This window comes from Phasianus colchicus, chromosome 6, assembly GCF_987193195.1.
Source record: "Phasianus colchicus chromosome 6, bPhaCol1.hap1.1, whole genome shotgun sequence".
Lineage (NCBI taxonomy): Eukaryota > Metazoa > Chordata > Aves > Galliformes > Phasianidae > Phasianus > Phasianus colchicus.
Window position 1 is genome coordinate 35955023 of NC_143441.1, and position 27714 is coordinate 35982736.

The window sequence follows — 27714 nt, forward strand, 5'->3', positions numbered from 1 at the left end:
TCCTATTGGCTTCTCCACGCGGTGCTGATGAGTTTACAATCAAGTCTCGACGCCTTTCTGCAGGCAGCGCAGGGAAATGTCACGCAAACTCCATTAATAAATCATTCTACAGGCATAAACTACTGGAACGGCACAGCCAGCTCTTCTATATATTTTCACGGTTATGCGTGCGAGAACGGGTGGCCAAAATCTATACAAATACACAGAATCATCTTCCAAACCCCAAACCGACCGATCCGCATATCTTTTTTTTTTTTTTCTTTTTCTTTTTTTTCCCTTCACTGAAAGGAACAGCTTACCCGGCGTGCGCAGGGCTGCGCGCTGCACAGAGCCGCTGCTGGCTGCTGAGCGCTACCCCTGCCTCGCTGTGCGGAGCTGCGAGCGCTCACTGCCGCCTTCTCCCTGCACTTCCTCATTTCTAGTTCGTGCAAATAAAACACAGGTAGGGCTCCAACACGACTTAAAACACCAACCAAGGTTTTAAGAGAATTCTTTAAAGGATAAACGTTTTTTTTTTTTTTTTTTCCTTTCTTTTAATTTAGTGGCACGTGAATCCCGGGGTGAGAATTAATCCGTCTCTGTTTGAAGCCAGTACCGCGGGTAAACGGGAGTCTGAGACAGCGGACAGCGAACAAATCGCGGTGCTGACTGCCGATATTCTGCCGCAGTTGGCGGCGGCTGCCTGAGAGAGACGGGAGCAGCGCGGTGGCGGTGCGCGCAAACAGAGCGGTGCCGCACCTGCACCGCGCCCCGCTCGCGGCCGCCGTGCTACAAAGCGCAGCGCTACGGAGCGGGCGCAGAAGGGCGGCGGGGGAGCGGAGGAGCTCCGCTGCCGCCCCACCGCGGAGCAGCGGCATCCGCGGGGTGCGGACGAGTTTTTTTCCCTCAGTAACGGCAGCGCCCGCGGTCCGAGCAGCGCCGCCGCGCCGCGGGTCTCGCCTTTGTTTCGTGCGGTCCGGCGGCGGCGAAGGCGTCGCTCAGTGCGAGCACGGCGGCCCCGGGAGCGGCGGGCAGGCGCTGCCCCACCCGCACCGTCCCCTGGCCGGCCCACCCCGAGGGGACGCATCCACCCCGGAGCCGGGCACGGGGCGCGCCGGTGTCAGTAATAAAGCGAATTAGAGGGATTTAAAAATTAATTCTCCTCATTTAGCCACCGATCTGTTAATGAGGCGGGGAAACCTCCGGGGATCGACAGTCGCGGGTGAAAACGAAGTAGGTGAAGGAGGTGCCTGCTGAATGGTAAAAGGTTTACAGAGGAAGTATCCGCATTTCGGACGATGTAAGCGTACAGGAAGGATCCGTATGAATCCTGCCCCGCTCCCGGGCTGTGTTTCCCGTCAGCGGCCGCGGCGTTCCGCCCCGCGCAGCGCTGTGCAGTGCGGCACGGCCGCGCCAAGCACCTGGGCAGCGCTGTCCTCCCTGAATTGCCAGCGCAACCAGAAATGGAGCCCGCTGCCGAGTGCCGTGCCACGCGGGCACCTCTGCGTTCCCGTCATTACGTTTTTCTGTTTTTAATGCCGGGCGAATCCCTGCGCACCCAACGATGCAGCACCGAGCCGCGCTGCCGCCGAACCCCAGCGCCGCCCGCGGCCACCCGCTCCCCGCACCGCGACATGGCGGGCACCGGGCGCCCAGGAAGCGGCGGCGAGGCGAAGCTCCGCCCGCTCCTCTCGGAGCTCCGCGGGAGGCCGCGCCCAGCGGCGGGCGGAAGCGCGCAGCCCCTCGGGGGCGGTCGGGCAGCACCGCGTGCGGCCGGAGCCCCGGCGGCGTGAGCGGGGCGGTGGGGCCGCATCCCGCCTCGCGCCCTTTGTCTGGCGCGGCGGGGCGCCGCAGGGGCGGCCGCTGGCAGCGCGGGGCGGGGCGCGTTGTGCGGAGCCCGGGGGCCGCCGCGGGGATGAGGGGTGAGGTGTGAAAACGCCCTCTTGCTTCAGCGCGGGGGGTGGGCAAGGCGGGACGGCTGGGAGAGGCGCCAGCTCGCGCCTTAGGTGCTGAATTGCGGCGAACGGTTCTCGCACGAACCCGCTAGCAGTCTCCGTGCCGGGTGGTAGAGCCGGCCCCGCCGGCCCCGTGCTCGCTGTGGCCGCTGCCTGCGAGGTCTGAACTCGGGCTGGCAGCAGAGGAACGGTGCCGCAGTGCCCAGTGTCGGAGCCCTGCGAGGGCGGTGCTGCTCGCTGTGCAGCCCGCTGTGCAGGGTCCCGTGTCTCCCACCTGTGCATTGCCGCCATCGCGCTGCCGGCTGTGCTGCTCTCGTAGCTCTGTGGCTGCAGACACAAACCTCGCATGGACCTGCGCAGCCCCTCCAGGTCCCTCAGGCGTCTGCTGTGTTGTGGTGTTCTGCCGGTGGGACTTCAGCCCTAGCTGCCCTCCTGGCACAACTGGCCACAGTCTAAAATCTCAGCTGCAAATGGTGTGTTTTGAGATCTACTATGGGGAAAGGTTGAGGGAACTGGGCTTGTTCAGCTTGGAGAAGAGAAGGCTCTGGGGACACCTCATTGTGGCCTGCCAGTACTGGAAGGGAGCATACAAACAGGAGTGGGAATGGCTGTTCACAAGGGCAGATAGTGATAGGACAAGGGGAAGTGGTTTTAAAATGAGACGGGAGGCTTGGGTTGGATTTTAGGAAGAAGTTTTTCACACAAAGGGTGGTGATGCACTGGAACAGGTTGCCCAAGGAGGTTGTGGAGGCATTCAAGGCCAGGCTGGATGTGGCTCTGGGCAGCCTGGTCTGCTGGTTGGTGACTCCGCACATAGCAGGGGGGTTGAAACTGGGTGATCATTGTGGTCCTTTTCAACCCGTGCCATTCTATGATTCTATGACGCGTACAACTATGAGAATAATGCCATGTTTCCTTGCCGTGGTGCAGTGCAAATAGTTCAGCATTTCTAACAAAATGAGCTGGTGAGGTGGGGAGGCCAGAGGTAAACCCTCAGAGCAGCGACTGTACGACTGGCAATGGAGGGCCACGTGGGAATGAAGAGCTGCACGTTTCATTGCTGTTGCTGTGGCCAGATAAACTGTTCAAAAAGAGGTACTTTAAAAGCCACTGTGACTGTTGGCTGTTCTGTAAATTGCTGCAGTAGATTAAATCTCAGCCTATGAGCAGCAAGTATATTCACAGTTACTGGCTCTTGGTCCTTCTGCAGTGATACCGGTTGCTTTGTATTTTACTTGCCTAGTATGTTATTCACAGTAGTGTTAATAGCATTGTTTGCAATATTAATAATTTAGGATTGCTGTAAACGTGGGCTTACCTGTGTGTGGGAAAATACGTGGAATGGTCCATGCTACAGCCAGTAGCATTCTACCTCTGAATGGTCTTTCACAGTGCAGCCCATTTACCAGCATGCGGAGTGTGGTGAGAAAGCCTGGCCAGGCAGGTCTTGCTGCTATGCCCTCTTGCCTGGAGCACTGGCCCAGCAGCAGTGCAGCAGGAGGCATCCTGAGGTGCACGGCTGGTCTGTGGTGCCTGGAGCTGCTCTAATGACATGTAAATGGCATGCAGGTGTCTCTGGCCTGCCTGGTAGTGGAGGAGGGAGTGAGGGTGAGCTTTAAGCGAAATGAGGACCCTTTCCCTGAAAATATGTTTTTGTGCTGATAATGGCTTTCCCCTGAGTACCTCCATAAGAGATGAAAAACAGTTAATGAGATGATGCTGAGATGCTTTTTGCCCAAGCACTCGTGTTCTGCTCGTTGCCAGAGTCGAGCCCTTGCTAGTTGTGCTGATGAGCGTTGTCATGTCTCAACCCAGGCTTTCTTTGGGCTGGAAAAAAAGCTCTGAACAGGAAGGCAAGAGGGAAGGTATCCTGGAAACTGCAGGGGGCACAGTGTCATTGCTGGAGGTACTCAGGGCCCAGATAATGAGATGCTGCTAACTTAGCTTCCCTAATGAGAAACTGACTTGGGGTGCTCAATGCTGGAAAGTGAAGTCCTGGGTTTGATAACTCACACCAGTGCTGGGGTCTGAGGCTGGCTTGATGCTTTTGCCCACTGCCAGTTGAAAAAGCGATACCTGCTGGAGTACCTTTTTCTACTTTTGGGGGCAGTTGGTCACTGAAGGAGCTCTGCTGCCCAGGCATTCCTTTGGCCTCACCTTGTGCAGCACGGGGCAGTGCGGCTGCAGGTGTCTGGGCAGCTGCAGCATCGTAGCAGACCATGAAGCGTGGGTGGCCGGCGCAGACCAACAGTGTTACTAAATCAGCACTGTGCATTTCCTTCAGCTGCTGAACCCGGTGCTAAGCCAAGAGGCAGCTCCACGGGCAACAGTGTGAGCTGACAGTGAGGCCTGTCAAGAAGCCCCATGTCACATCATGGAAAGGGCTGCTGTCACCCTGTAACACAGCATTTGTTCTGTGTTCATCAAAAGGAAAATGCGATGCAGGGGGGTTTGCTGAATTCCAGCATGAAGGATTTGAGGGGAGAGGTTCACTTCACCTTTTCAGAATGCTCAAAAGCACTTCGCATTGACTACAAATTAAAAAAAAAAAAAGTTTATTGGAATACATTCTGCTAATAAATAATACTTTGAAATATGTTATTTTGGAAACTGAATATATTCCATGTTACTTTAGGTGTCTATTCTTAGGTGCATCTGCGAGAAGCATTTCCTTCTCACCTGTTTTGGTGCAGCAGTATGAGGAATTCAAGCACACTTTCAGCGTGTGAGTATAGGTACAGTCATTCCAATGGTATCCTGTTGTTTGTTATTTTTTTTCCCTGTAGAAATGCCTCATACAGCTGACATCACCAGCTCAGCAATCTTACAGTGCTGAATAATCGTAAACATGTTTGTCCTACTTATTCCCCTGGAGGATTTTTCTGCTTACAATATTTAAAGGAATATGTCCTTGCTGTGACATGGGTGTATTTCAGAAATACTTGAAGATCATACTAATTATGAAGTTCATAGTTTCAGTAATGATTTTCCAGCAGTTAAAACTGAAAATGTTTTGCTTGTCGATAAAGAACACCGTCAGTTGAAAATGTTAGAATTGTCCGAGCAAAAATATTTGTTTTATTTATTAAGCCATCATCTGATATTCAATACATAGGGGTTAAGGGAATGTTTTGTCTTCAAACTGATGAATTAACTCTAGAAATGCTGGTTTCTTGGCATCTCTGTGAAGTGCAGCCGGTGGAATAACAAGTTTGATGCTGCTCGAGAGCTTGCTTTGCTGTGCACCTGTGGTAGTGTTGGGTTATGTAAACCTTTCACCTTTAACTAATAATTGTCTGAAGGACTGCAGATGCAGATTTTTTAATAAAAATGATGTATATGAAAAGGGAAGTTAATGAGAGAAGGGTCACTCCAAATTGTTAGTGACACTACAAGGATCACTCACTTGTTGTGTGGGGTTAATGTTTCGCCTTGGTACTGGTGTTTGCAGCTTATCAGTCAAACGAGTGTCCCAGCGTACCATGCTTTATTCAGACACCTTCCTACAAAGCTGGTTCATTAAGGAAATTTATTAAATGATACCTGGAAGATACCAGTTGTATCAGTACAGTCATTTTGATCACATATCCCCCCTAGTACAATAAATGAGATTCTTCCATTTATCTTAGCCCTTCCAATGGAAGGAATGGAAGAATCCACCAAGTGCTTTCCAGAGGTGGAGTTAATTGAGTCTGGTTTTAAGCTCAAAAGGCTCCCGTGTGACAGGGGAGTGGTTAGAGAAAATACACAACGCTGACTCGTGCAGGTGAGTTGTGGCTTAGGGCTCGGTGGGAGGTCAGCCCTCACCAAGGTCTGTGCCCTGTGATGTGAAGAAGTGCCTTACCTGCCCCGGCAGCAGCGTGGCCCTAAGCGTTGGAGCAGCTGTGCCAGGCAGAGACCTGAGGGGATTCTTTGTTCCACCTCCACTCTGCGCTGTCAGCACCTTTCTGCAGCTGTGGCCAATCTCTGGTATTTCTGAGAAAAACCAAAGCAAATAATTCTGTTAATCTGGCTTCTCCAGCTCCAACACTTTCTACAGATTTGTGTTTTGTCATCGATTGTGAGCTCAACATGAAGCTCTTCTGTGATTATTATATTGTCATTGTGTCTTGGTCAGTGCCTGTTACCTCAAAGGATGGTACAACCTTCTTCTTTTCTGGGTTGCTTACAAAGTTCCCTTTTCTACCTGAACACCTGCTTCAAGGAAAATGTGTAGGAACTCTGTAGCTGAAAGTAATCAGTGCTCCTCAGTCAAGTTTGTTTAAAGCTGGCAGGAAGGTCACTGGGCTGGACACGTCTATGGGCACACAGTGACTGTGTATCTCTGCTTCCTTAGGAAGCAAAGTTGCAAATGACATCCATATCGTCTCCTAAGATTAGAAGCCAAATTATTACATCTGTGTGTGGGGGGAAATCCTTCCTTTATGACTCCTGTACTTAGCGGGAGAAAGCTTAAAAACAAAACTTGGAAAAACAATTGCTGTATTAATGGAAGGCTGCAAAACTGATGAGCCTGGCCAGTAAGCACGGAGGAGCAGTGTTGGGAGCACGTTCTGGGTCAGCCAGGGCAGAGGCTCTGCAGCCCAGCCTGGCTGTGTGATGGTTCCTTGGCTCAGACTTTTACAACTTGTTTCTCAAATCTTTATCACTTTTGTGGAGCTGTCTGTAAGGAAGATGAGAGGTTTTTGAGAAGTGGACATCAAGACTGAACATAGTAGTGTTCTCAGGAATGCATTGTACTGCAGCAAAATGAATTCCTTTCACTCAACGTTTCCATTCGCACCCTGTGCCACAAGCTTGCTTTCTGGAGCTCATTTGAACTGACCCTTCTGTTCTGAAAGAATGATTTCCTGAAAAACTGATTTTCAAAGTGGTCTTCTGTCCTTCCAGCATTATCTGTATTTCTGATTGCTGTGTGAGCATTCCAAAACATTCTGTAGGACTGTGACCACTTAGCACAGCTTGTAGGAATAACCCCACCTTTTTGACTTTCTGCAGCTCTTTGTACCATGTGCAAGCTGTGCTGATCAAAATCCTTGTGCAGATCGTTGCCAAGTGTGTTAAATGAGAAATAGTCCCAGAAGTTTCACCCAGGAGAGTCTCTTTCAGATCATTGCTCATACTGCTACATCTTACATTTCAATGTTTTTCAGTAAGGTAGTTTTGATCTATTTAATGTATGCCTTGTTAACTGTGATAGGTTTTTTTTTTTTTTTTCCTAATGTAAGAAACTTCAAGCATAAAGAATGTATGAAAATAAAACTATTACTAAAAGTGCAAGGTCAAGCAATGGAAAAACTTGGTACCTTAGAAATGAGCACAACTGTTGCAGGACTTTAACTGAGCACCTGTAGGTCGTACTGTGTGTGTGGATTTGATTCCATGCCCATACATGTTTTCCACGAGTATCGTTGAGTAAGGTGACTATTCTAGGGAATAAACAATGACACGTGGTGAAAGAGGGAAAGGACTGCAGTCTGATTTCATCATTTGTTGTAGAGGTAGTGTAGTGGAAATGCTGAGTCATGGCTTGAACCAGTGACTGAGCACCTGGTGGGAAGGCAGGGCCAACCCAAGGGAGCTCAGGTGCATGCAACCTCATTTAAGGGTTGGCAGTGGAGGCAAGGCTATCTTGCTGAAGATCCCTGCCTAAAGGCCTTCTAAAGGTAAGCAGTTTTTCTTCCTTTGTTCCTGTGTCTATGACTACTGAATTTGGGTTTGTTCTCATTTGCTGTAGCCTAGCTTTGTGCTATTCCACTGTACTTTCCATAGCATTACAGGTCTTAAAAGCATTGTGTAATGTTTACAGTAGTTGAATGATGTTCTGTAGAACTGGACTCCATCCTGGGCATTGCTAGAGGTCTCTGCAATGATCAGATTATTTAATAAAAAAGATCTTCTGTAGGTTATCACTGTTTTCACATTTGTAAAATAAGTCTTGTGAAAATGCTAGGTGCTCAGAGGTGATGGTGACCTAATGGGAACTGTGCTTTGAATCTGTGAAGTCCTGTAGAAGTCCTTTGGAGAGCAAGCTGTTGGCATCTCTAAGTGTTACTTATTTTTCCCCTCATCTGTCTGTGTTCAGTCTGTGGTCTGTAAAATGGGAGTAATAATACCATCTCCCATCTTCCGGCCTGGGAGAACAACAGTGACAAATTAGTGAAGTGTTCTGATATAGCAATGAATGCTCATAAAGAAAAGAGGGATTCCTTTTTTGATAGCAGAATTTAAACAGCACATAAAAAGAATGTCTTGGTTTATACCTTGAGAACAGGAAGAAAACAAAATGCTAAGCTGCTCATTAAATTAGCACTGTTTTTTCTGCACTGAATAATGTAGGGATCTTGTGGAAGAACGGTGTGTGACTGTAATGAGAGATCATATATGGAAATCTAATGAATATTTATGCTTCTAGAGGCAAATAAAAGTTGCACAGATACTTAGTTCTATTCTTTTTCCAAATTAAATGTTGTTAATCCACTAATGTGAAATATTTTGTTTCAGGAAATTGCACAAAGGATTATTTATCAGGAAAACATTATAAAGAGCATCACGTGCTGTTGTGTGTCCATTTCCACACGCTCCCCTCCCTGCCTGTTGCCACATCCATATCGTAAATCCTCTACATTGTTGCTCTCTAAGGAACTGTGCAACTGGTTCATTGTTCGTATGTCAGTTTGCATATGCAAATGACACGATGCCATACATTTCAGCTGCAGAAAAAGCTGTTTCTATAATCAGGAAAACTAGCAATTAATGAGCTGGGAGTAGTAGCAGATACTGCTGTGGGCAGGAACAGCAGGCTTTTGTGCCCTCTGTGACTTTCTCTGTATCTGCTTGGTTTTTAAAGCTGCCACGTTGCTGAGACAGCCCCTGGTTGTCTGCCCGGTTGATTCTGCCTTCCAAGGGCTCAGTGCTGTGTAAACATGCAGTCAGAAGCTCATTGGCTCCAAAAATGAACTTAAAGGTGGGGAGGCTTGATCTGAAAAAATATGTAAGAGAACAGCAAGCTTTTAGAGGTCTCGTTTCTTCAAGCAGTTGTGTTGCTCTCCAGGTTGTCTGACAGCTGAAGGAAGGAAAATAGAGCAGCAACAACTGAGGCAAACTTTCATCAGAGGTAAGCGTGTGTGTGAGCTGGGAGATGCTGTGCAGAGGAACACGTAGAGGAGATGTTACCTGCTGAAGGCTTGCTTTGCCATTCTTTCTGCATATACTTCCGTGCAGTCCTTGCGTTCTGCCACCTTTATCTAATAGCAGCCTATTCTGGTACAAAGTAACATACTGTGCAAGTGCTTTTGGATTGTAGCATGGTATTTAAAAGGAAACACAGATGTTAGTGAACAATTCAGAGAGGAAATGAAAAGAGGAAGAGCATCTGGAGCCTTGAGTCTGGGCTGGAGCTCTGTTCGTGGTTGATTTAGTACTGCTGGGCCTTCGCAATCAGGTCTGGACTCTGTGCTTTTGAGGAGGTGCCCCAAGTGTTCCCCAGCATAGCTGAGTGTGCTCTGCTCTGGGCACAGTGCTGTGCAAATCCCGATTTTTGAGGGTTTGGGGGAAGGACAGCTGGATTTCTTTGATATCAACTCCAATTGCAGCAGCCACAGCCATGAGTTTTACATTCCTTTCAGTTCTTCCCAACCTTTTGGCAATGTTGGTGCCCAGAGCAGTTGTGTGTGTTTGCCCAAATTTAGCAAAGGGCTGTCACACAGAGGGAGGGAGGCTGGGGACTCCTGCCTCCCCAAGAGTTCTGTGGTTCAATCACTTTTCTGAGCTCGGGTAAAGGTGGTAAATCTGCTCCTTTTATAGATTTAATGGAAAGGTTTGTGAGTGTCTGTAAAACAAACTGTTACACCACCTGTGGTGATAATAAATATTTTACGCTCTGCAGAAGTGAATTTGTCTTAACAAAGCTCTTGGTTACAGTAACCTGCGTGTTTCTGTTTAGCTCGTGCATGTTTGCTGTATCTGCACATCTGAACAGACCTGCCAGAGCATTCCTGCCTTTATTCAGCTCCTCTTGCTATTTCCTGTGGGTGCGTTTGCTCAGCACCCCAGTACTGCTGTGCGCTGCCCTCAGCATCTCGGTGTCCTTGGTGAAACAGATTCAATGAGCTCTGCAGCTTATGTTTGTGCCAAGTCTCTCTTTGGATCTCTGTTTTATTATTTAAAGAAACAGATTTTTATTTTGAAGCCTTCCATTGATTTATCAGTGTGTCCTGGAAATACAAAGTGAGTTGTCTTTTGCTGTCAGGGACGTAGTTCATGTCTCCTAATAAGTGATATAGGCGTTATCTGTGTTTAATGTAGAAACGCCCGCCCTTCTTGAGCCTTGGTGCTGTATATTGCATGCTGTCTAGATCTAGGCAAACTTAAAAGCAGCCTAAAAGACATTTGATGGGATCAGCCTGAAGGTCAGTTCTTTGTTGTCTTTGGAGCTTGGTATGAATAGTTCCATGGAAAGGGTAGAACCAGAGAGATGGGAAAGGACATGGATTGTTTTCTTCAGACTTTTTTTTCCAATATATATTCAAAATGATAAAATGCTTCAGGAATGTAAACTGTGAAGACAGAAGTCGTCCCTCCTCCCCCCTTTTTTCTTTTAATTATTTTTTATTTTTGGGATGTAGCAATTTCCTCTTTTTTTTTCTCCAGTTAGAAGGACATTTTATTCTGCTCTGGGGTATTGACCGTTCTAATCCTCACAACATGCTGTTCAAACCTCCTGGAGGTTTCTGCCAATACAGCTCATTCAGGCTTCCAGGAGTGCAGGGAGAGGAAGGTATTAGAATGCATGCAACACTTGTGGAGGCCAAAGGTATTGGAGGTTGAGGGAGGGGTAGGTCCACTGAGGGCCATTAAACATAATGGTCCAGATGCAATTGTGTTAGCGGAGATGTGGGCTCTAAATGCAGACTGCTTGGTGGAAGCAGGAGATTTTGAAGTGTTGCATATTTGTGTTTGAAGATGCTTTTATTTAGTGTATGGCTGGTTTCTAAATACAAGTCATATATAAATACTGCAAGTGTATTGGTTGTTCTCCTTTCTCAAAAGACAGAAAGGAAAGTGTGCCCAGCTGTTCCTGCCCTGTACGAAGCTTTGTCTGAATAATCTGTAGTGGAGTACGAGAGCCTCGTGTTTAGGCCTTCTAGACAATGCTCTTCATGAGTCACTGCTTCTGTTCTTTCTGGAAGTCCAGTACAGTTCTATAGTGATTGTAGACCAAGCCTCTAATGCACAATGCATAAAATTTAGATGGGCACAACTTCTGTACAGTAACACCACTGAACTGAGTATTGCTGGCAGAACAAGTAAAGGAGTGTACATATGGGTTATGTGAGCTCCAGTGCTTAGAGGAAAAATGATGAAAAGAAAGAAGAAAAGCAAGCTGCTTATGGAAATCATTTTCCTGCCATCCTGGGTCATAAATAATTTGTGCCAAAACATGAAGAACTAAAAGTATTTCTTCAATACAATTGTGACTTTTCCATTATTGGACCAGGCTGCTAAGTTTGAACAACTGCTGAGTGCACAAGTTATGTATATATGTATATATACATATATACAATATATATGTACGTGTGTACATATATACAATATGTGTATTAAAAACTTATTTATTTATAACCTGTAACAATTAATTACACCATCTCCTGAGGTCTGCTAGAATTATCTGTCAACTCAGCTACAGACACAAGTCTGATCAGCCTTTAACATTTTACAAATGAATGAAGAAGCTGCACCCATACACAAAGATTTAATTCCTTTATAAAACCCAGTGACACCACTGACTCTATGTGAACATGTGTTTTTTTAATTTTAACTCATATTCATTGTCTTTTAAAGGTACTGCAAGTTTTGATGGTGCCTTTGTGCCATCGTTCTCTTCATAATGTGAAAAATGCTTTCATGTTTCTGATAGGGAAATGATAATTTGCAGTCTTGAAGAGATTGTCACATAAAGGAGACTGCGTGCACTGAGCTGCATGTGCTGCACAGATGAGGTAATGTCTGTGGTGCACACCAGATTAACCTGGTTGGAGCACAGAATACCATTTTAATGATGAATTAAGAAAGGGCTGTGTGTGTGTGTGAGCATATCGCTTTGGGCAGAAGGGTGAGCTCCTCCTCAGAGCAGGTTAAACGTGAGAGAAAGGGGCTGCGCTGCAGAAATGAACTGGAGAATTAATGCATTGTCAGAGGGAGTTTGGAGAAAAAGAGGATTGTCCCGAGTTGACGTGTGGCTTAATGAGGGGCTGGAGAGATGGCGTGGAGGTGTAGAGGGGAAACAGATAAAAATAATTCTAGTTTCCTCTTCCCATCCGAAAGCCAGGTGTTACGTATTTTCTTTGCCTCTGGAGTCTAATAAAAGACCTGTGGGAGTCGATGAAAATATTTTTGTCTCTGTGTTCTATTTTCCCCCCATAATAGAAATTTTGAGGGAAAAAATGAAACACCGTGGTAGTCCTTAAGGCATTTCTTTAGATGATGTAGATTGGAAATTATTTCCTTACAGGACCAACGGTATAATCCCAGATCAGAGTTCAGCTTTTAAGCCAGTTTTGATCTATTTTCACAAAACTAAGACTTAAGAAATTTAATTGCCAGATGGTTTGAGAATCTACTTCCTATTGCACATGCTAAGCTGGGCTGGAACGTACCCTTTTGAGAATAATTGAGGTGCAATCAGTGAATATACTACCTGCACTGACGTGCTTTATGTACGGAGTGGGGGAAGAGCACGTTTCATAGATTACTGCTCTGAAGCTTCAGAAATGTGGCACAGTATTGAGTATCTATATCATTTTTAGCAAATGCTGAGACTTTGTAGCTTAGTGATTGGAAGTATTTACATTTTCCAGATGGAGAAATTTCAGTCTCTGTTGTGCAGAAAAACTTTCTGCTTTAATTATATATATGTCTTTTAAACTGAAATCAGAAGCTGCTTCACTGATGTGCTCCATTTATCATAGGAGTCCACCTTCAGAAATAGATTTTTCATAACTGCAGAAATAGAAAGAGAAGTGGAGAGGTCAGTCCTTGTTAATTAAAGGCAGCCAGTAACTGATGTGGACAATCATAGATCTGAGCAAAACCTCACTTGTCTGCTGATGTACCATTACTGTGATTAATGATGCAGTACACTTATACTAACAGTCCGAATGAGTACATTAACATTATAAAAGTCTTTAGATGAAGGTTTATATTTGACTATCACTTTTGATAGCCAAGTGGCTGTTAAGGAGCTGTGTTCGCTGTCAGTAGTTTTATGCCAGTCGATGCCAATCCTTTCCTCTAGGAAGACAGCTTGTAGACGCCAACCCAAGGGTCATTCTTGATATCAAGCTGCAGGTACCATTGAGAAGTGATTTGCATTAACGTCCCTTCCTGCACAACAACCACAGAAGGGAGTGCAGGGAAGCATGTACTACTCCTTGCTTTGCTTTGTGTTACACTTCAGAATAGGAGCGATCCTCCCTGCATCTCCCAGCTCCATACTGTCAGCAAGGCAGCTGCCATCACGTGTTTCATTTCAGCTGCTGACCTCACGCTACCACTGCGCCTTTTGTGTGCGGGGGGTTTCCCAGGCACCATCCTCTACAGCAGTGCTGTACAGGGTGTGTGTGACGGGCCTGAGGCTGCTGGGAAGTGCTGGTGTTACTGTAAATGTGCAGCCAATGCAGCACACAGGAGGATTGGGTGCAGCGTGTTTCCATTCGGTCTCTGCTCTACGGTCAAATACACTGATGGAGAAAGGAAGCTTGAAAAGAAACGCTGAAGTTCCCTTTATGGAATTGAAGGTGTGTTCTCTGCAGGTGTTTTTTTTTTGTTTTTTTTTTTTTTTTGTTTGTTTGTTTTGTTTTTTTTTTCAGTTTTGAACACTGCCCTACAAATTGTATGCAGAAGAAATACTTTCATCTCACGCTGTCCTCCACACCAGAGCAGTTTCTCAATGGATTATATGGGGTTTCAGAATCTTATTATATGTGGAGAAATACACATCTTGCCTGAAGGACATCTCAGAGAAAACTCTAGGAACAGCTGACAGATGACAGCGGGGGTCTCAGGGTGGATTCCTAGCGAACTGCTGAAGAAGGTTGGCATGAATTGCAAAGCTGAAGCACAAACCATAGCAGGAGGGCAGAAGGAATGTCCCAGTGTTCAGAATCAGCCTCCATGGCCAGTAGCTGCAGCAGCACCAGGGATGGGTGCTGCCAGGTGAGTAGTGGGACTGCTGTCCTACAGCCTCGTCTGTCTGCTGCCATCCTACTCTTTTCTCGTTAGTGTTTCTCTGCAGAATGAGTGTGACTTCCAGGGGCACCTCTAGGAATGTTTCTTTGGTACACGCACCAAAGGTACCTCTGATTGTTTGTTTGTTTTTGTTTCAAGATGAGTTGTGTTTGTCTGTTTGCAGCCCCTGCCCCCTGAAGCCACGCTCACAGGCTGTCAGCTTCTGCAGCTGAGGATCTGACCCTTCACCACCACAGAAAGCAGCACCGCAGCCTAGGTGAACTTTGGCATATTTTCCTAATTGATGTGGATGAGATGAAAGGGAAAATTGACTCCTGTGACCTCCATAGCATAATTGTGTACTGTGTGTTGCGTGAATGAAGGGGTGTGCCACAGCTGCACAAATGTGAACTGATGCCATTCTACCCTTAACAGCTTTGCTCTGTGTTGTCCAGGTAAACTAACAGCTGTTACCCTTTGCTCCTCTTCTGTCGCTTCCCACATACCTGGTTTGTTTGCATGATGCAGCTTGGTGCGTCTCACAGTTTGGTGCTCAGCATTGCTGGGATTTTCTGTCCATCCGTGCAATTGTCCAACACAGAGCAGGCAGAGCGCTGGGGCAGGTCCTTACGTGCATTGCTGTGCTGTAGTCTGCAGGAGGAACGTGTGGATGTGGGTCTGCATTGCAGCTCAGATACTCATCAGAGCGATCGGTGCAGGCAGTGTGTAACATGTAGAACAGGTGCAAACCGCCATTGCCGTGGGGGTGGATTCATTCGAGCTGATTTTGTGGATTTCTTTTTCAATAAAAAATGAGTGATACTGCAAAGGCATTGAGCATAATTGGTTTTATGTTATATGTGTGTGAAAGAACTAGACTTCCCGTATTTTGATTTAATTGAGGCTTTTGTGCCTGGCTCTAAACCCAGCTCCTGCCATATCTTGCCTTTCACTGAAGGGGCTGGAGCGATCCACGCCGAAGTGCATCACTGTACTGCACTGCTTCAGCCAATTCAAAGTTGAAATGTTCATGCTTGTGTTTTAAGTTACGTATTTAAAGCTCTTTCTTCTAGGATTGAGAAGGTCAGCACGAGCTGAGCCCCCTTTCCTTGCCCTCGATTAGGATAGAGTTTCCCCACTGCGTGGAGGAGCAGAATGGTACTAATTATGCTCTTGGAACACTGGCACGTATTGTATGTGTGTGCTGGAGCCCCATTTGTCCTACCCTCATCTGGTCTGTGGGAATGTATGTGACAGTCAAAGGGATGTTAGAGCTGCGGGAGCATCAGGCAAATGGGCTGGAGGTACTGCTCGGGAGAAGGGCTGTCTGAAGGGCTGTCTTGTCATTCATGGTACTTAATATAGTCAGAATATATTACTTCTCATCAAGTGAACCTTTGGTGAGAGGTCTGACTCACCTCTTGCGGCTGCTGTTGTGCTGTAGAGCTTTTAGTACAGATGTACATACGGTGCAAATCAGGATATACTTCTGGAAGCACCCTAAATGCTGAAATATATAATACACACACATAAATGCACATATTATGTATGTGAGTATATGTGTATTTATATAAGGGCTTCCACCACAGTATGTATAGATCCAGTCAGAGAAACTGGAAATATGAGTTTGTGCTGGCATTGTTAGAACAGCAGCACCTTGTAGTTTCAGCAGCACAAGCCGGTGTGCGTTACTGCTGATGCAAATGTTATGCTTGAAGAGTTGGGTTCAATACCTATTGTGTTCAGAGAGAGCCTTTCCTGTGCGTTGCGTCAAACTTTAGTTTCTAACTGAAGGTAGCTGTAGCTAGAAGCCAGTTCAAGTGCCTGTGGACTTCTTTGGTATGTGGAGTGTGTTATAAAATAAGTAATGGTGGGAAGGAGGGGCTCGTGTTTGGCAGAATGGGCTTCCTGCTCTAGAAACAGTATCACTTATGTCTTAGCACTGTAAATCTCAGCTATCAGTTAAGGCAAGATCTGTCTGTGGCCAATGCGAGGTGGGAAAACTGCTGCAGAGATTGAAACACCGGAGCAGGGCGTTCCGGGCGGGGGATTGGTTTGGGAAGGTAAGGGCACGCGTTGTGCAGGGAGCAAGGAGGGGCCGAAGCGCTCCGCGTGAGCAGCTGGCTCAGGCACATCAAGCTGCATGGGAGGTCTGTTTAAAACCACTTTGTTTAGCAGAAAAGCAACAATTAGGATTAAAAGCAGTTTGTCTGTGAACATCTAGGATTAATTTCCTGGCTCTGACTTCATGTTGGCATCTGCATTGTGAAAGAATTAGAGCCAAACTTTGGTCAAACATCTGCAGAGTATCTAGAAAGTAGCAGAAGTGTCTCTGTATGGGATCTCTGGCTGGGGTCTGTGAGCTCACTGAACTTTTCCCGTTGTCAGGGTGGGCTGTGACATGTGCCTCTGGTTACGCCTGGCTGTGGAACTACATTTCCTAATAGCTGGGAAGCCCTATAATGGTGCAACACTCTTCTTCAGTTGCTCCATGTATGGAGAGAATTCTAGAAGCAATTCCAGAAACATGATGTTGGGTTACGTCCATTGGCTTCCCCTGTGGCCTCTCCCTTCCCCACACAGCTCAGCTCAGGTGCTTTCTTCCAGAGCACAGCCCCTGTTTTTATTTGCACTGTGGCCCTGCAAGAGCTGCACATGCCTTGGTTTTTTGCTGTCCTGTTCCATCTGCATTCCTTACATTGGCTGCCTACATAGCATGAGCTAATTTAAACCAGTAGTTCTGATTTTTAAAGCACTTAATAACAATAAAGCTTGGCTATATTTGAAGATCATCTTCAACCTTCACTTTCTGGGCATCCATGGCTGGTTCATTGCTTACTGTTTCTTGCTGGCCTGCTCTAAATTTGGAGATATGCACCTTTGCCAGGGTTCAGCTTGCTTTGTCCCTCACCCTGCTGAAACAGCTTCTTGTTATTTTTAGTGTGTGATGGGATTTGATTACTAACAGCTTGATAGCTTTTTTCTCTCCTTTTTTCAAGCTGTCTGACAGGAATGGACCAAATGCTGTCAGTATTCTCGTTAATGAATTTACAGCCGCTCAGTGATGGAGTGCTGTGCATTTGGAGGGGTTTTGGGCAATGAGCCCTGCTTGCTGCACAGGAACATAAGGAAGAGCAGCTCCTCTCTGGAAGTCTGTAAGTACAGAAACTCCCATTTAGGAGAGCAGTTTGTGTTTAACATGTTTGTATTCTGACCTTCCTGGGTCTCCACATGCCCAAGGCCTTACCCTGCAGATGAGTATGTGCTTGGCAGATGGGTGACGGCCATCAGCCCCCCCTGCTCTGCCACGGTGCAGCCGTTGTGTCTTGTGGAGGGGTGGATAAGTGGATCTGCTGCCCCTTCCCCATGAGGGCTGTGAGTCCATCGCCTGCGGGAGCTCGGGCCACATCACTGTGGCTCTCAGGGAATGACAGTGCTTTCACACCCGTCTTCCAATTGCAAAACCTCGTTCCTTATGGATGGGCCAAGTGGGTGCATCGTGTCACAGCCAAATGGGAGCTGTGTACCGGAGGAGGGCATGTGGGCTTTGGTGCTGTCAGCCAGTACCTGTGTGGAGTTCTGTATGCCAGGCAGGATGCAGGCAGAAGCGTGGCTGAGATTTTCTTACAATGAAAAGCTTTTTATGGGGCAAAGGAAAAGTACATAGAAAGGAAGTGAAGCGCTCTGGTCTTGGGCTTCTGATGCAGAGTCAAGAAGAAATTGTGGAAATATTGGAAATGGAGAATGGCAACAAGTTAAATCGCATCCTAGTCTTGTGTGGAAGTGTGAAACTGCTGCAAAACACCCAGCTCTCACAGCTCTGTTGACTCCAATGAGATGCACACAGCTAAGTGAGTTGGTATGAACTCATCAGGCGGACGGGGAGCAGAGCAGATCTTTATGAACGTAAGCACATTGGGCAATAACTGAAATGCCTGAAAATCGTCACAGCACTGATAGGTGTGAATTTATGCCAACTCGCAAAGAAGTACATTTTGTATCTTAATTATCGAGGAGCAGATGATTATGTTGTGTTGTATCACTGGGGGGGGGGATAAGATTAGAAGCCTGGGGAATGAGAATATCATTAGAAAAGCAAAGATGATGATATTTGCTTTGGGAAAAAAGTCCGTAAGAGGTTGGCACTGCACTGCAGTTACAGCAACAACTGCAGCCAGCAGCTGAGTGCCCGCTCCCACACTGCGCTCTGTTCAAACAACGATCACTGTGCATTTCTGGGATTAGGTGCTAAATGGATTACTGGGAAATTCTCAAAATAAAAATGCGTAATCCCTTTACAAAATATAGCTGACAATTGAGAAGCACCACTTTAGTGGGTGATTTTTATATTTTTTTAGATTTTTGGCATTAAAAATAGAATATAGGTCATTCTGCCTAGCTCAACTGTTTTGATTATTGTGTTAGATAAAGAAAGGGGATATTCACATTATAATATGTGCCAAAGCTAATATTTACCTTGTATAGCACATAAAGGCAGAATTGCACTGAGTGAAACTGAGAGCGGAAGAGAACAAACTCTTCTCAGAGTCCACTGTAGACAGAACAAATATTAATGGATTTAAATCGCTCTAATGCAGTCAGGAAAGATACCAGGAAAAAAAATCTGTCAGTGATAGAGAAGTGAGGCATGGGAGGGGTAGCAGAGGGATCCCTCGGAACTGCTCTTGCTGGTAAGCATTAACCCACTTCTTGGCAGGGTTCACCTGCAGCAGAGCTGCTCTGGGACAGTAAGTCAGTCCTTTCCACTCTCATTTTTCTAATGCTTTTAATAAGGCTGAGTTTAATAAGGTGTGAGTTTAATCTCCCACACATCGTCTTTGCCACTTGAAGATGCTGCTCCCCAGCTCAGCCGCTTGTTTGTGCATGTAGCTGTGCAGCAGCTCATGTTGCTCTGGGGTGAAGACAGCACTGCTGGCACTGCACAGCTGCTGCTCCCTGCTCTGCATGGTGAGGGGATGGAGCACGCTGAGTTCCAGCACCCGCAGCTGCCACAGAGGAATCAAGATGGAAAGGAAGAGGTGAGGCTGAATTCTCCTCTATGTTAGCCACTTTATTTCTTTTCCCATTACATGAGAAATACGAAAGTTTGAGACACCAAGAAGCAGGGATAGCAGAGAGAGGACAGACACTGCGCAACACTGGGGTGAGAACATCAGAACGTAATGAGCCTGTAATGTGGGGACTTCCTGACTGCTACCACAGTGGGAAAGGAGGGGTGAGCACAAGGGGGTAAGCTGGAAACTCAGATTGGACATTTACAGTACACAGTTTATGTAGAAAAATATGGTTCTCAAGAAGTTTTCTTTTTCTGCAGTCCCAGCATTAATGAGCCCATTGGCTTGTATACTCTGATGACCATCACTACTTTCTTCGGGTTGGAGGGGGAGAAAACATATCATCAGAAAAGATATGCTCCAGCTTAGGAAGAGAATACACATGCACCTCCTCAAGCCAAGGCGCTTCCACTGCCTGCTGGAGCCAGTGATGCATCACACAGCGTGCCCAGCAACAACCACAGGGAGACATTCAGCATCCATCACCCCCACCTGTGTGGACAGGCAGGGCACAGCAACAGGATGGGCAGAGAGAGGCTGGGATGGGGGCAGTGGGTGCCAGCTGGGGGCTGCTGCCACACGACTGCAGAAGCAGCGCAAATGGTGAACTGAAGAGGCAGCCTGCTGCCCTGCAAGCAGCAGTCCTGGAACAGCATGGCCATGCTACAGCATGAGCAGCTGGAGCAGCCGTGTGACATGCAGGCTTGGGTTAATGCTGGAGATATCATTAAATGAGTAATTAAGAAGCGGATCCTCTCCCTTCCCATCACTTCACCTGCTCTTAATAGAACAGCTTCTCAACAGCCTTCCCTGTGGGGAATGTCTATGTTATCATTAAGTCTGTCGGGTGTATTTTAGAGGTAAAAATATTTCTGAAAACACTGCCTTGTTATGTCTGTGCAGTAAAACAAAAGGAAGTGAAAAGTGACAAATGCATTAAGAGAATTAAGTCAGAATAAAGAACAAAACTTCCTTTTCTGCCACTTGGGCTGTGCAGGCTGCTTCGTGTGCTGGGAGGCCTGATGAGCAAAGCCAAGGAATTCCAGAAAGCCCCCTCTCCTCCTAGGAATTATCTGCTCTTATTCCCAGGTATTTTTATGTGACTCTTAGCTCAAGCCCTTACATGTGTCGGCAAATTCTGCCAGTCTTTCCATCCTTTGATAGCTGTAGGACATATTCCTTTTTTTGTAGTAAGACCAGGGCTTCACCCATTGAGCCATTGCTCCCAAACCTCTGTTCTGGAGCACAGCCCAACACAGAACACAAGGGTGAAACATTTCAAGCCATTTACACATATGTGAAAGAAGCAGGGTAAAATGTAATGAAAAGGTTCCAAGTTTCTGATTGTGCTTTATGGTATTGGCTACACATTCATTTTAACATCCAAAATTAGTCTGTAAGCGAGCAGAAGCGGCTGAAACACGAGACCAAAGGAATTACCTAGTGAGTCATCAAAGTGCTTTATTTTATAAAGCCTTGCTCATGGTTGGAGTGTAATCTAAGCACTAACATATACAATAATGAGACTTCCTTGCCCTGTCCAAATAAACAGTTTATCAACAATAATGAGTGACAAAACTGCTACACAGACAAAAAGTGGTACATTTCTAAAATGGTCTAAAAATGTACACTGATTGGCTGCAATGGTACCTCATTTTGACTTCAGGGTCTTGCTGCGGCCTCACGCTTCAGGAAGCCACAGGAAATGAAACTCTGGTGATAAATGCAGACAATGGGGGAATACGGGAAAGGACAACAAAATATCAAGCCACAGTACCAACTTATTTAAATACATACAATACAAAAGTATACACATACATTACAGTGCTGCAGACATCACTAAGTCAAACGTAACAAAAAATCCTGTAGGGAAGGTAGAGGAAAGGAGAAAAGAATTAGTACACAGCAACAGGGATAGCATTGCCTTTGGCCACCAAAGAGTGTGATGGGCTGCTATCTATAGGCTCCTTGGAAGTAAAATGTATGTTATGCACAGGTGCAGGCTGAGTAGCACTGATGTTAGTAATGGAGAAGGCATGCTGGCACTCCTGATCTCTGTTAGAAATGATGATGGGGAGGGCTTGACTTCCTTTAGATCGCCTACAAAATCTAACAATTTCAATAAAGAAATTTCAAAGGCACAGCTTTAGCACAGTGTATAAGTAGATAAACTTTAAGCGTATGTAAATTTGTCTTTCAAGCATGGAATCTTCCAGGGAAAAAATACAAGAAGAGCAGAAATACAATGTCGTTGTTTAAAAATTCTAAACAAGTTAAACATGATCAGCACAGTTTTAGGCAATGCACTGTACAATCAGATTTGAGTACACGGCAGGACAGGTCGTTTTGGTGATAAAAGACGTCCTTGGGAAAAATCCCTCTGCAATATCCTTCCTCATTTTATTGTAAGAGTCTGCCGGGGCGAGTGAGACATTCACCGTAGTACATGGCTGCACATTACGCTTGGAGGGTGACGAACATACTTCATCTGTACTGCAAAATAACTTTACATGTAAACTTAAAAGTCATATATTGTACACAGCTCTAAAATTCAGAAATATCCCTGCTTTCCTAATAATGTAAACAGTAAAATCCGGGGTTCATTTTTAGAGGGATAATCTATCATAAAATACTGCTGTTTAAGCAGTACAATGTAAGCATCTGAACTTCAAATTCCCATTAAATTACAAAAGAATGGAATTTCTATCCGCGCGCACGTCTTGTGGGTGAGAGACACAGCTACTATTGCCCAGAACTATGCACTTCTTCAGATAAGCTTCTTTCCACTTCAACATTATTAGTTCCTATATGGCAAGAATATAAAACAAATGACAACTTCGGGTAACAAAGTGAAATAAGCAAGGTTTTCCCTTAATGTAAGTTCACGGTAGCAAAAATGTACACACAGCATGAATTACACGTTAGCTCTCTGTAAGGTAGGAGACATCAGCTCCTGGTGCCTGAGAGCATGGACTGCCCTATGTGATGTGTGGAGGAAAAGGAAGAAATGGGAGAAAAGGGAAAAAAAAAAACCAACAAAAAACCCCCAACTGCAAGAACCTGATGGGAAGAGCTCCGGCACCACGGGCCCACTGCTGCAGTGCTGTTTGTAAGGAGTGCCAGTGTGCACGGTGTGAGTGTAACATTCGCAGTAAGGTTTTTATTATTATCATCACCGTCATGAATACTGTCACGTATCTTTTAGTTCAAAAAATAAACTGATCCACAGTTTACAATTTGCTATCAATATTGTAGATTTAACATGCATTTACTTTCCCCACCCCCACCCCACGCCTCTTTGCTCAGTTGCTCCGTTTCAGCTGGTAGCGTCAGAGTGGGACTGTCACAGTGCACTCTGAGTAAGCTGTTCTATTTATTTAATTTAATGTTTGTTTGTTTTTTTGCACACACAAAAGAGTCAGAAATAGCTAGAACTATGCTGGGAATATCAGGCAGCTGTTAAAGCGAGTATTCCACCCCACTTCAGTCATCTTTGCCAGCAGATGTAAACAAAGGGGTTGCTTTCTGCAAGATGAGCGCTTCTCTGAGTTCCTTTTTCCCTACCCTCGTAGTCTCTGCTGCTGTCCCCAGGTCTCGTGTCTGTCCGCTGTGACACGAGGGGTTACGTCAAGATGTTGGCAATAAAGTCCAAGAAGCGCTTTGAATACTGTTCAGGATTAACAGTTGAAATTTCTGCACCGGCCTAAATAGAGGATGGAGAGGGAAGAGGAAAGAAGGAAGAAGCAGTGTTTAGTGGATGCTTTCAGCAGCAGCACTGTGATGGATTAACTTGTGGTCTCAGCACCAGACACACACGCTGTCATGAACCCTCCAGCAGAATATGAGGGGCACCTTTTTAGGCTTCACCCCAGTACAGGTATCAGCTGGGCACCTGCAGCACCCGCCTCCCGGTTCTGAATGCCATTCTTTACTTTCCTTATTCCTCTTTACTTTCAGTGCGTTTCATTCTCCTGTACAATTTCCACTGCTCACGTCTAAGCACACTACTCACAGATTCCTATCTCTTGAACAGCAGCATCTTCCTGTAGAGAAAACCGAACTACTGCAATTGGACCCAATGTGTCCCTATGAGGCTGATGCCCACGGCTATCTGAATGCTAACTCATCTGCTTTGGAATACGTGAGAACAGTGAGACATGTTTTTTCCAACATTTAAACCTGGACTCCCTAAATTAGCTGCACAATTGCTATTTCAGTGAGGTCACAGTTTCACTCAGACTGTTATTGGACATTTTCAGAGCCTTAACCACAGTTACATCTTCCTCATTTCATGAAAGGAAAAGAATGCATGCATGCAATTACAGAACCACCTTCAGTGTCAGGTGGCTGAGGATGCAAGCAGTGAAAGCAAACAAAATGGTTGCACGAATGTCATGTTCTGTAGTAAGGTTTAATAATCATAGTTGTTATTCACAACATAGATTGCCAGCTAATGGCTGCATATAGTTTGCATTGACTTTCAAGTGCTTTTAGAATGGAGAAAGTAATGATCATGTTGTACTGCAAGCCTGTCCAGGGCTCTCACTGCTAGGCATTCTAAGTCACCTTCTATTGGAAACTCAAAAAACCCAAACTCTGATTAAAACCATCCATAATGCCCTGATTCTTAGAGGAGGTACCCCAGCTTCAGAAATGATTATGGCCTTTTTAATGAGCTTAGGAAATTCTGACCTCAAATCACCATACAGTGATAATGGAAAGTACAAATCTTCATTTTGGAAGACTAGGATGCTTTCCCATAACTCTTTGGTGTCTGCTGCTCAGCAGCAGTTTCAGTCAAAAATAAAGAAATCCATGGCAGTCAAATACAAGCCTTCCCTGAATGGTACCCAAGTATCTGACATGTACATTTTATACTTAATCTTGCAAATTGAACTTTTTTTTTTTTTTTTAAAGAAATCTTTTAAAGTAAGACACATTATATGCTGAGGAATTAACTTTCAGTGGGTTGTACCCAACAATGAAACCATCACTAGGGTCCCATGTCAGAAGATTCACAACAGCTTCCACTGAGCTGTAAGCTAATACAAGAGCCTGGTCAACAGCTTTGTCTGCAAGTATAAAATACATCCCACTAATGTAGGCCAGAGCCCTAAAAGGGCAGTGCCTTCCTGGTCTTCTTTATAGGTAACAAAAATGTGTGTAGCTAAATAGGGAGCTTTAGTATGCAATGTATAGAAGTTACTCTGTGCTCTTTTATCACATATGAAACTAGGAAAAAATAATCTCTCTCCTTTGCACAAATCTCTTGAACTGTGTTCTATCAGTGCACTAAACAAGAAAAATGCAGAAGTATAAATTGTATCAGAGGAAGAAAACAGACACTTACCCCATGCTTTACTGTTTTTGCAGCATGGGCAGCTTTCTTTTTTGCATCATAATGGGTAAGAATGTCAATAATGGCCATAAAATATACTTCCTTCCTAGGTGCACCTGCAAAGGACAAGTACATGAAAGTGAGAATGACATTTCAATCATGCCTTTCTCCTTCCAGCAAAGGAGACTTCTTTAGGATCACTCAGCAGCTCAGGGAGGGTAACGTCAGTCAGAATTACAGTTCTGTAGAGACCACAGGCTCAAGATATACCTAAGTGAAAGGTTAAATGCACTTATATGTAATGTGAAACCTTTGAACAAGTGTAAAATAAACCACCAGCATACAGAAATAGGAATTATTGCTCATTTGATGTGGATTTCAAGTTCCCTTATAGTTATACAAACAAACAAGGAAAAACTAAATTTTATATGAGAGGCAGGGCTTCCGAGTCAGCAAAAGCATATTTTATTTATGAATGAAACTATATATTTATTAATGTAAATGCTGATGAAAAAAAAAAAAACACAACAAACATTCCTGTCTTGAACAGCCATTGAGAACTGTGATGTCTGAACAGCTAATTCAGAACCTGAGCTGACTGTGCAGTAGGTATGCTAGCTGACTGCATCCATCCCCACACATCACTACATCTGAGAAATATGTTCAGTAACAAAGCTGTGCATCACAGATGCCTTTTGCTTCACCAAAGAACAACCGATTTCCTCTTCTACAAAGCAAATTTATATTGTGCAATGTAACTTTCCCTTAACATTGTTGTGAAGATGTCTGGGCTCCAGTGTAAGAATCAAAACATCTTAGCATGCAGATGTTTATTACTACTTACTTTCATGAGATTTTATTCCATAAACATCAATAGCTGGATCAAATTCCCCAGGAGCCAAAGGCAGCGAGCTGTTCAGTGTATTTCCTGGACTGTCTGGAGGAGTTCCAATGGGGTGTGTCCCATCACTTTCACCTTCATCTTCTCCATCATTCTCTTCACATTCTACTTCTTCCTGTTCAGCTCTTTCAACATCATGAATTCCAACTAGCAAGCTGTAGTCCATGAGTTTTAGCTGAGCAAGGAACTAGAAAGTGATAATAAGCAATTTATCAGTATCACAGAAAAATGTAAGCTCCACTTTCAAATAAGAGAAGTTACAAAGATGCCATTGGTTGAGAAAAATGGGCACTTCTAAGAAAGAGCAAAGCGGAGGACTAAGTGGTAAAGCTAGCAAAGAGAGACTTTTAATTATTAAGATGTAGTGATAGCTGCAGGTCACTCCCAACTTATACTAAAAAGCCCTAGGATACTGTAGCAGTGTTCCAGTTAGAGTTGTTCTGACAAGCACACCAGCACATAGGAAGCCATGGTCTGCAGCCACGTCTGCCCCTTCACTTCCTTCTCTGCCTTATTACAGAATCATGCAAAAGGGCTTAAATATCCTTGCAATGGAAATGCTGTGAAGTTTTACATCATGAAGAAATGAAATGATGCCATACTCTCTTCAGAATTCAAGTCACATAAGCAAAACGTGAATAAAAGGACATCTTTGAGTCAAGGCTAAAGATGGGAAATGAATGTACTTGCTGTGTAGGCAAACCGTTATTTCAATTGATGGGAACAGTGTAAGGAAGGGAGAAAAGAGGAAGATGAAAACAAGAAATGTTACAAAAGCAAGAGGAAGGGATAAACAGTTCAAGGAGTGAAGCTGCCATAGGAGGAACCTCTGGAACCTCTACTTATGATACACACAGAGAGAAACAGAAAATACAAATCATTTAAGCTTTTAGAAAAACTAATGGGCTATAAAATGCAAATTAGAGCAGACCAGAGAAGGGATTTTGGTCAGACTTTGGAATAATGGCAGGGAACAATGAGATGAGTATGAAAACATCAAGAAATAAAAAAACGAGTTTGTCAAAATCCTGATTCTGAGAATAGAGAGCAATCATAGCTAACATGACTCTGAACTGAAGTGCTACAAATATATTATGAAAAGTGAGATTGAGAAGAGGCTTAAGAAGAAAGAAGAAGTTGGTTTCTAACCATCTCAGTATAATAAAGCAAAAGATCGTTCACAAGGTTGGAAGAGAAGATATACAATAATATAGAAGAATAACAGATGAAATTGGCCAAAGGAAATGGAGTGGAAAGTGGAGAAGTGGAAGCCATTAAGCTATTTGATAAATATCAAGAGAGAGGAGAAAAATCTACCAATAATGGTAGAAAATTACAAGAAAGAGAACAGACCCTTGGGAAGAAGAGTGAACTGCTAATTAGAAGAACAAGGGTTTTGTGAAAGCACAGAGTAAAGATTATCTGATTTAAAGTGGAAAAAAATATCCTTATGTGATTGTTCTCAGGACAGTTTCAGTGGAATGAGGTGGCAGGAAAATGAGGCAGGAATGAACTGAGAAAAGTCATGGACAAGAGGCCATCAGAACAACAGCAACATATTACTACAATAGCAGTAGATATTATAACGTGCTTGTTTGAATAAAGGAAAGGGATGCGAGACAATTATAAGAGAAACACAGTGCAACAAGAAAAAACCATTTAATGGCAAAAAAGAATGGATACAAAGTCATATTCTTCAGAATTCTATTTCACAGTTTGACTATAAATACTCTTCACGAGATAATTTTATGCAAAGTGCCATGCAATTTTCCTCACTGTAGTAAAATCTGCATCCAAGACCAGGTAAAAAATGTATACTGTTAGTTAGCTAGCAAGGGCAGAAGAACCAGTAAAAGCAAAACAGGCTGAAGAACAGCTTGACTTTATTAAAATCAGGTGTCAGACCACTTCACACTAGTGGTCTTTGTATATTTAACAATACTCTGTATAAATTTCAAAATCATAAAACACAGCCTCTCAAGATATTATCTGGATTCTGCCCTTGTATTTACAATCCAGTAAATGATGTAAAAGCACACAATCCACCTTCTGCAGCAATAAAGTATCTTCTATATTCATTGCACATGTTTAAGATCTTGTCTGCAACCTACTTAAAGTAAAAGCTTTAGTCAGCAACTGCACTACATTAAAAAGCACAAAAATTTAGTTCAAATAAACCTATCTCTAGTGCTGTGACATTGACAGAGCAATTTTTTAGCACAATGTTCCACGTACAAA

At 44.7% G+C, this 27714-nt stretch overlaps 1 protein-coding gene and 1 long non-coding RNA gene across 4 annotated transcripts in view; one reads left to right on the plus strand and one right to left on the minus strand.

The window, feature by feature from the left end:
- The first annotated feature begins 1904 nt into the window (after positions 1-1904).
- On the plus strand, positions 1905-20035 carry LOC116243211 (uncharacterized). 2 transcript variants are annotated; one of them, XR_016467817.1, is made up of 7 exons: positions 1905-4659; positions 8989-9051; positions 13805-14150; positions 14347-14439; positions 17162-17317; positions 17870-18853; positions 19258-20035. It is a non-coding gene; the product is annotated as an uncharacterized LOC116243211 (long non-coding RNA). The 2 variants fall into 2 exon arrangements; XR_016467818.1 differs by lacking the exons at positions 1905-4659; positions 17870-18853 and adding an exon at positions 7774-8901.
- A 645-nt stretch (positions 20036-20680) lies between these two features.
- Positions 20681-27714, minus strand: part of PIP4K2A (phosphatidylinositol-5-phosphate 4-kinase type 2 alpha) — a 101254-nt gene continuing 94220 nt past the window's right edge. For both annotated transcript variants that reach the window (XM_090142936.1, XM_031614343.2), the window contains 3 exons: positions 25420-25663; positions 24588-24691; positions 20681-22940 (listed from right to left, as the gene is read on the minus strand). In XM_090142936.1, the coding sequence (XP_089999062.1) occupies positions 22860-22940; positions 24588-24691; positions 25420-25663 (429 nt within the window). In that variant the 3' untranslated portion in view covers positions 20681-22859. The remainder of the gene's footprint in view (positions 22941-24587; positions 24692-25419; positions 25664-27714) is intronic.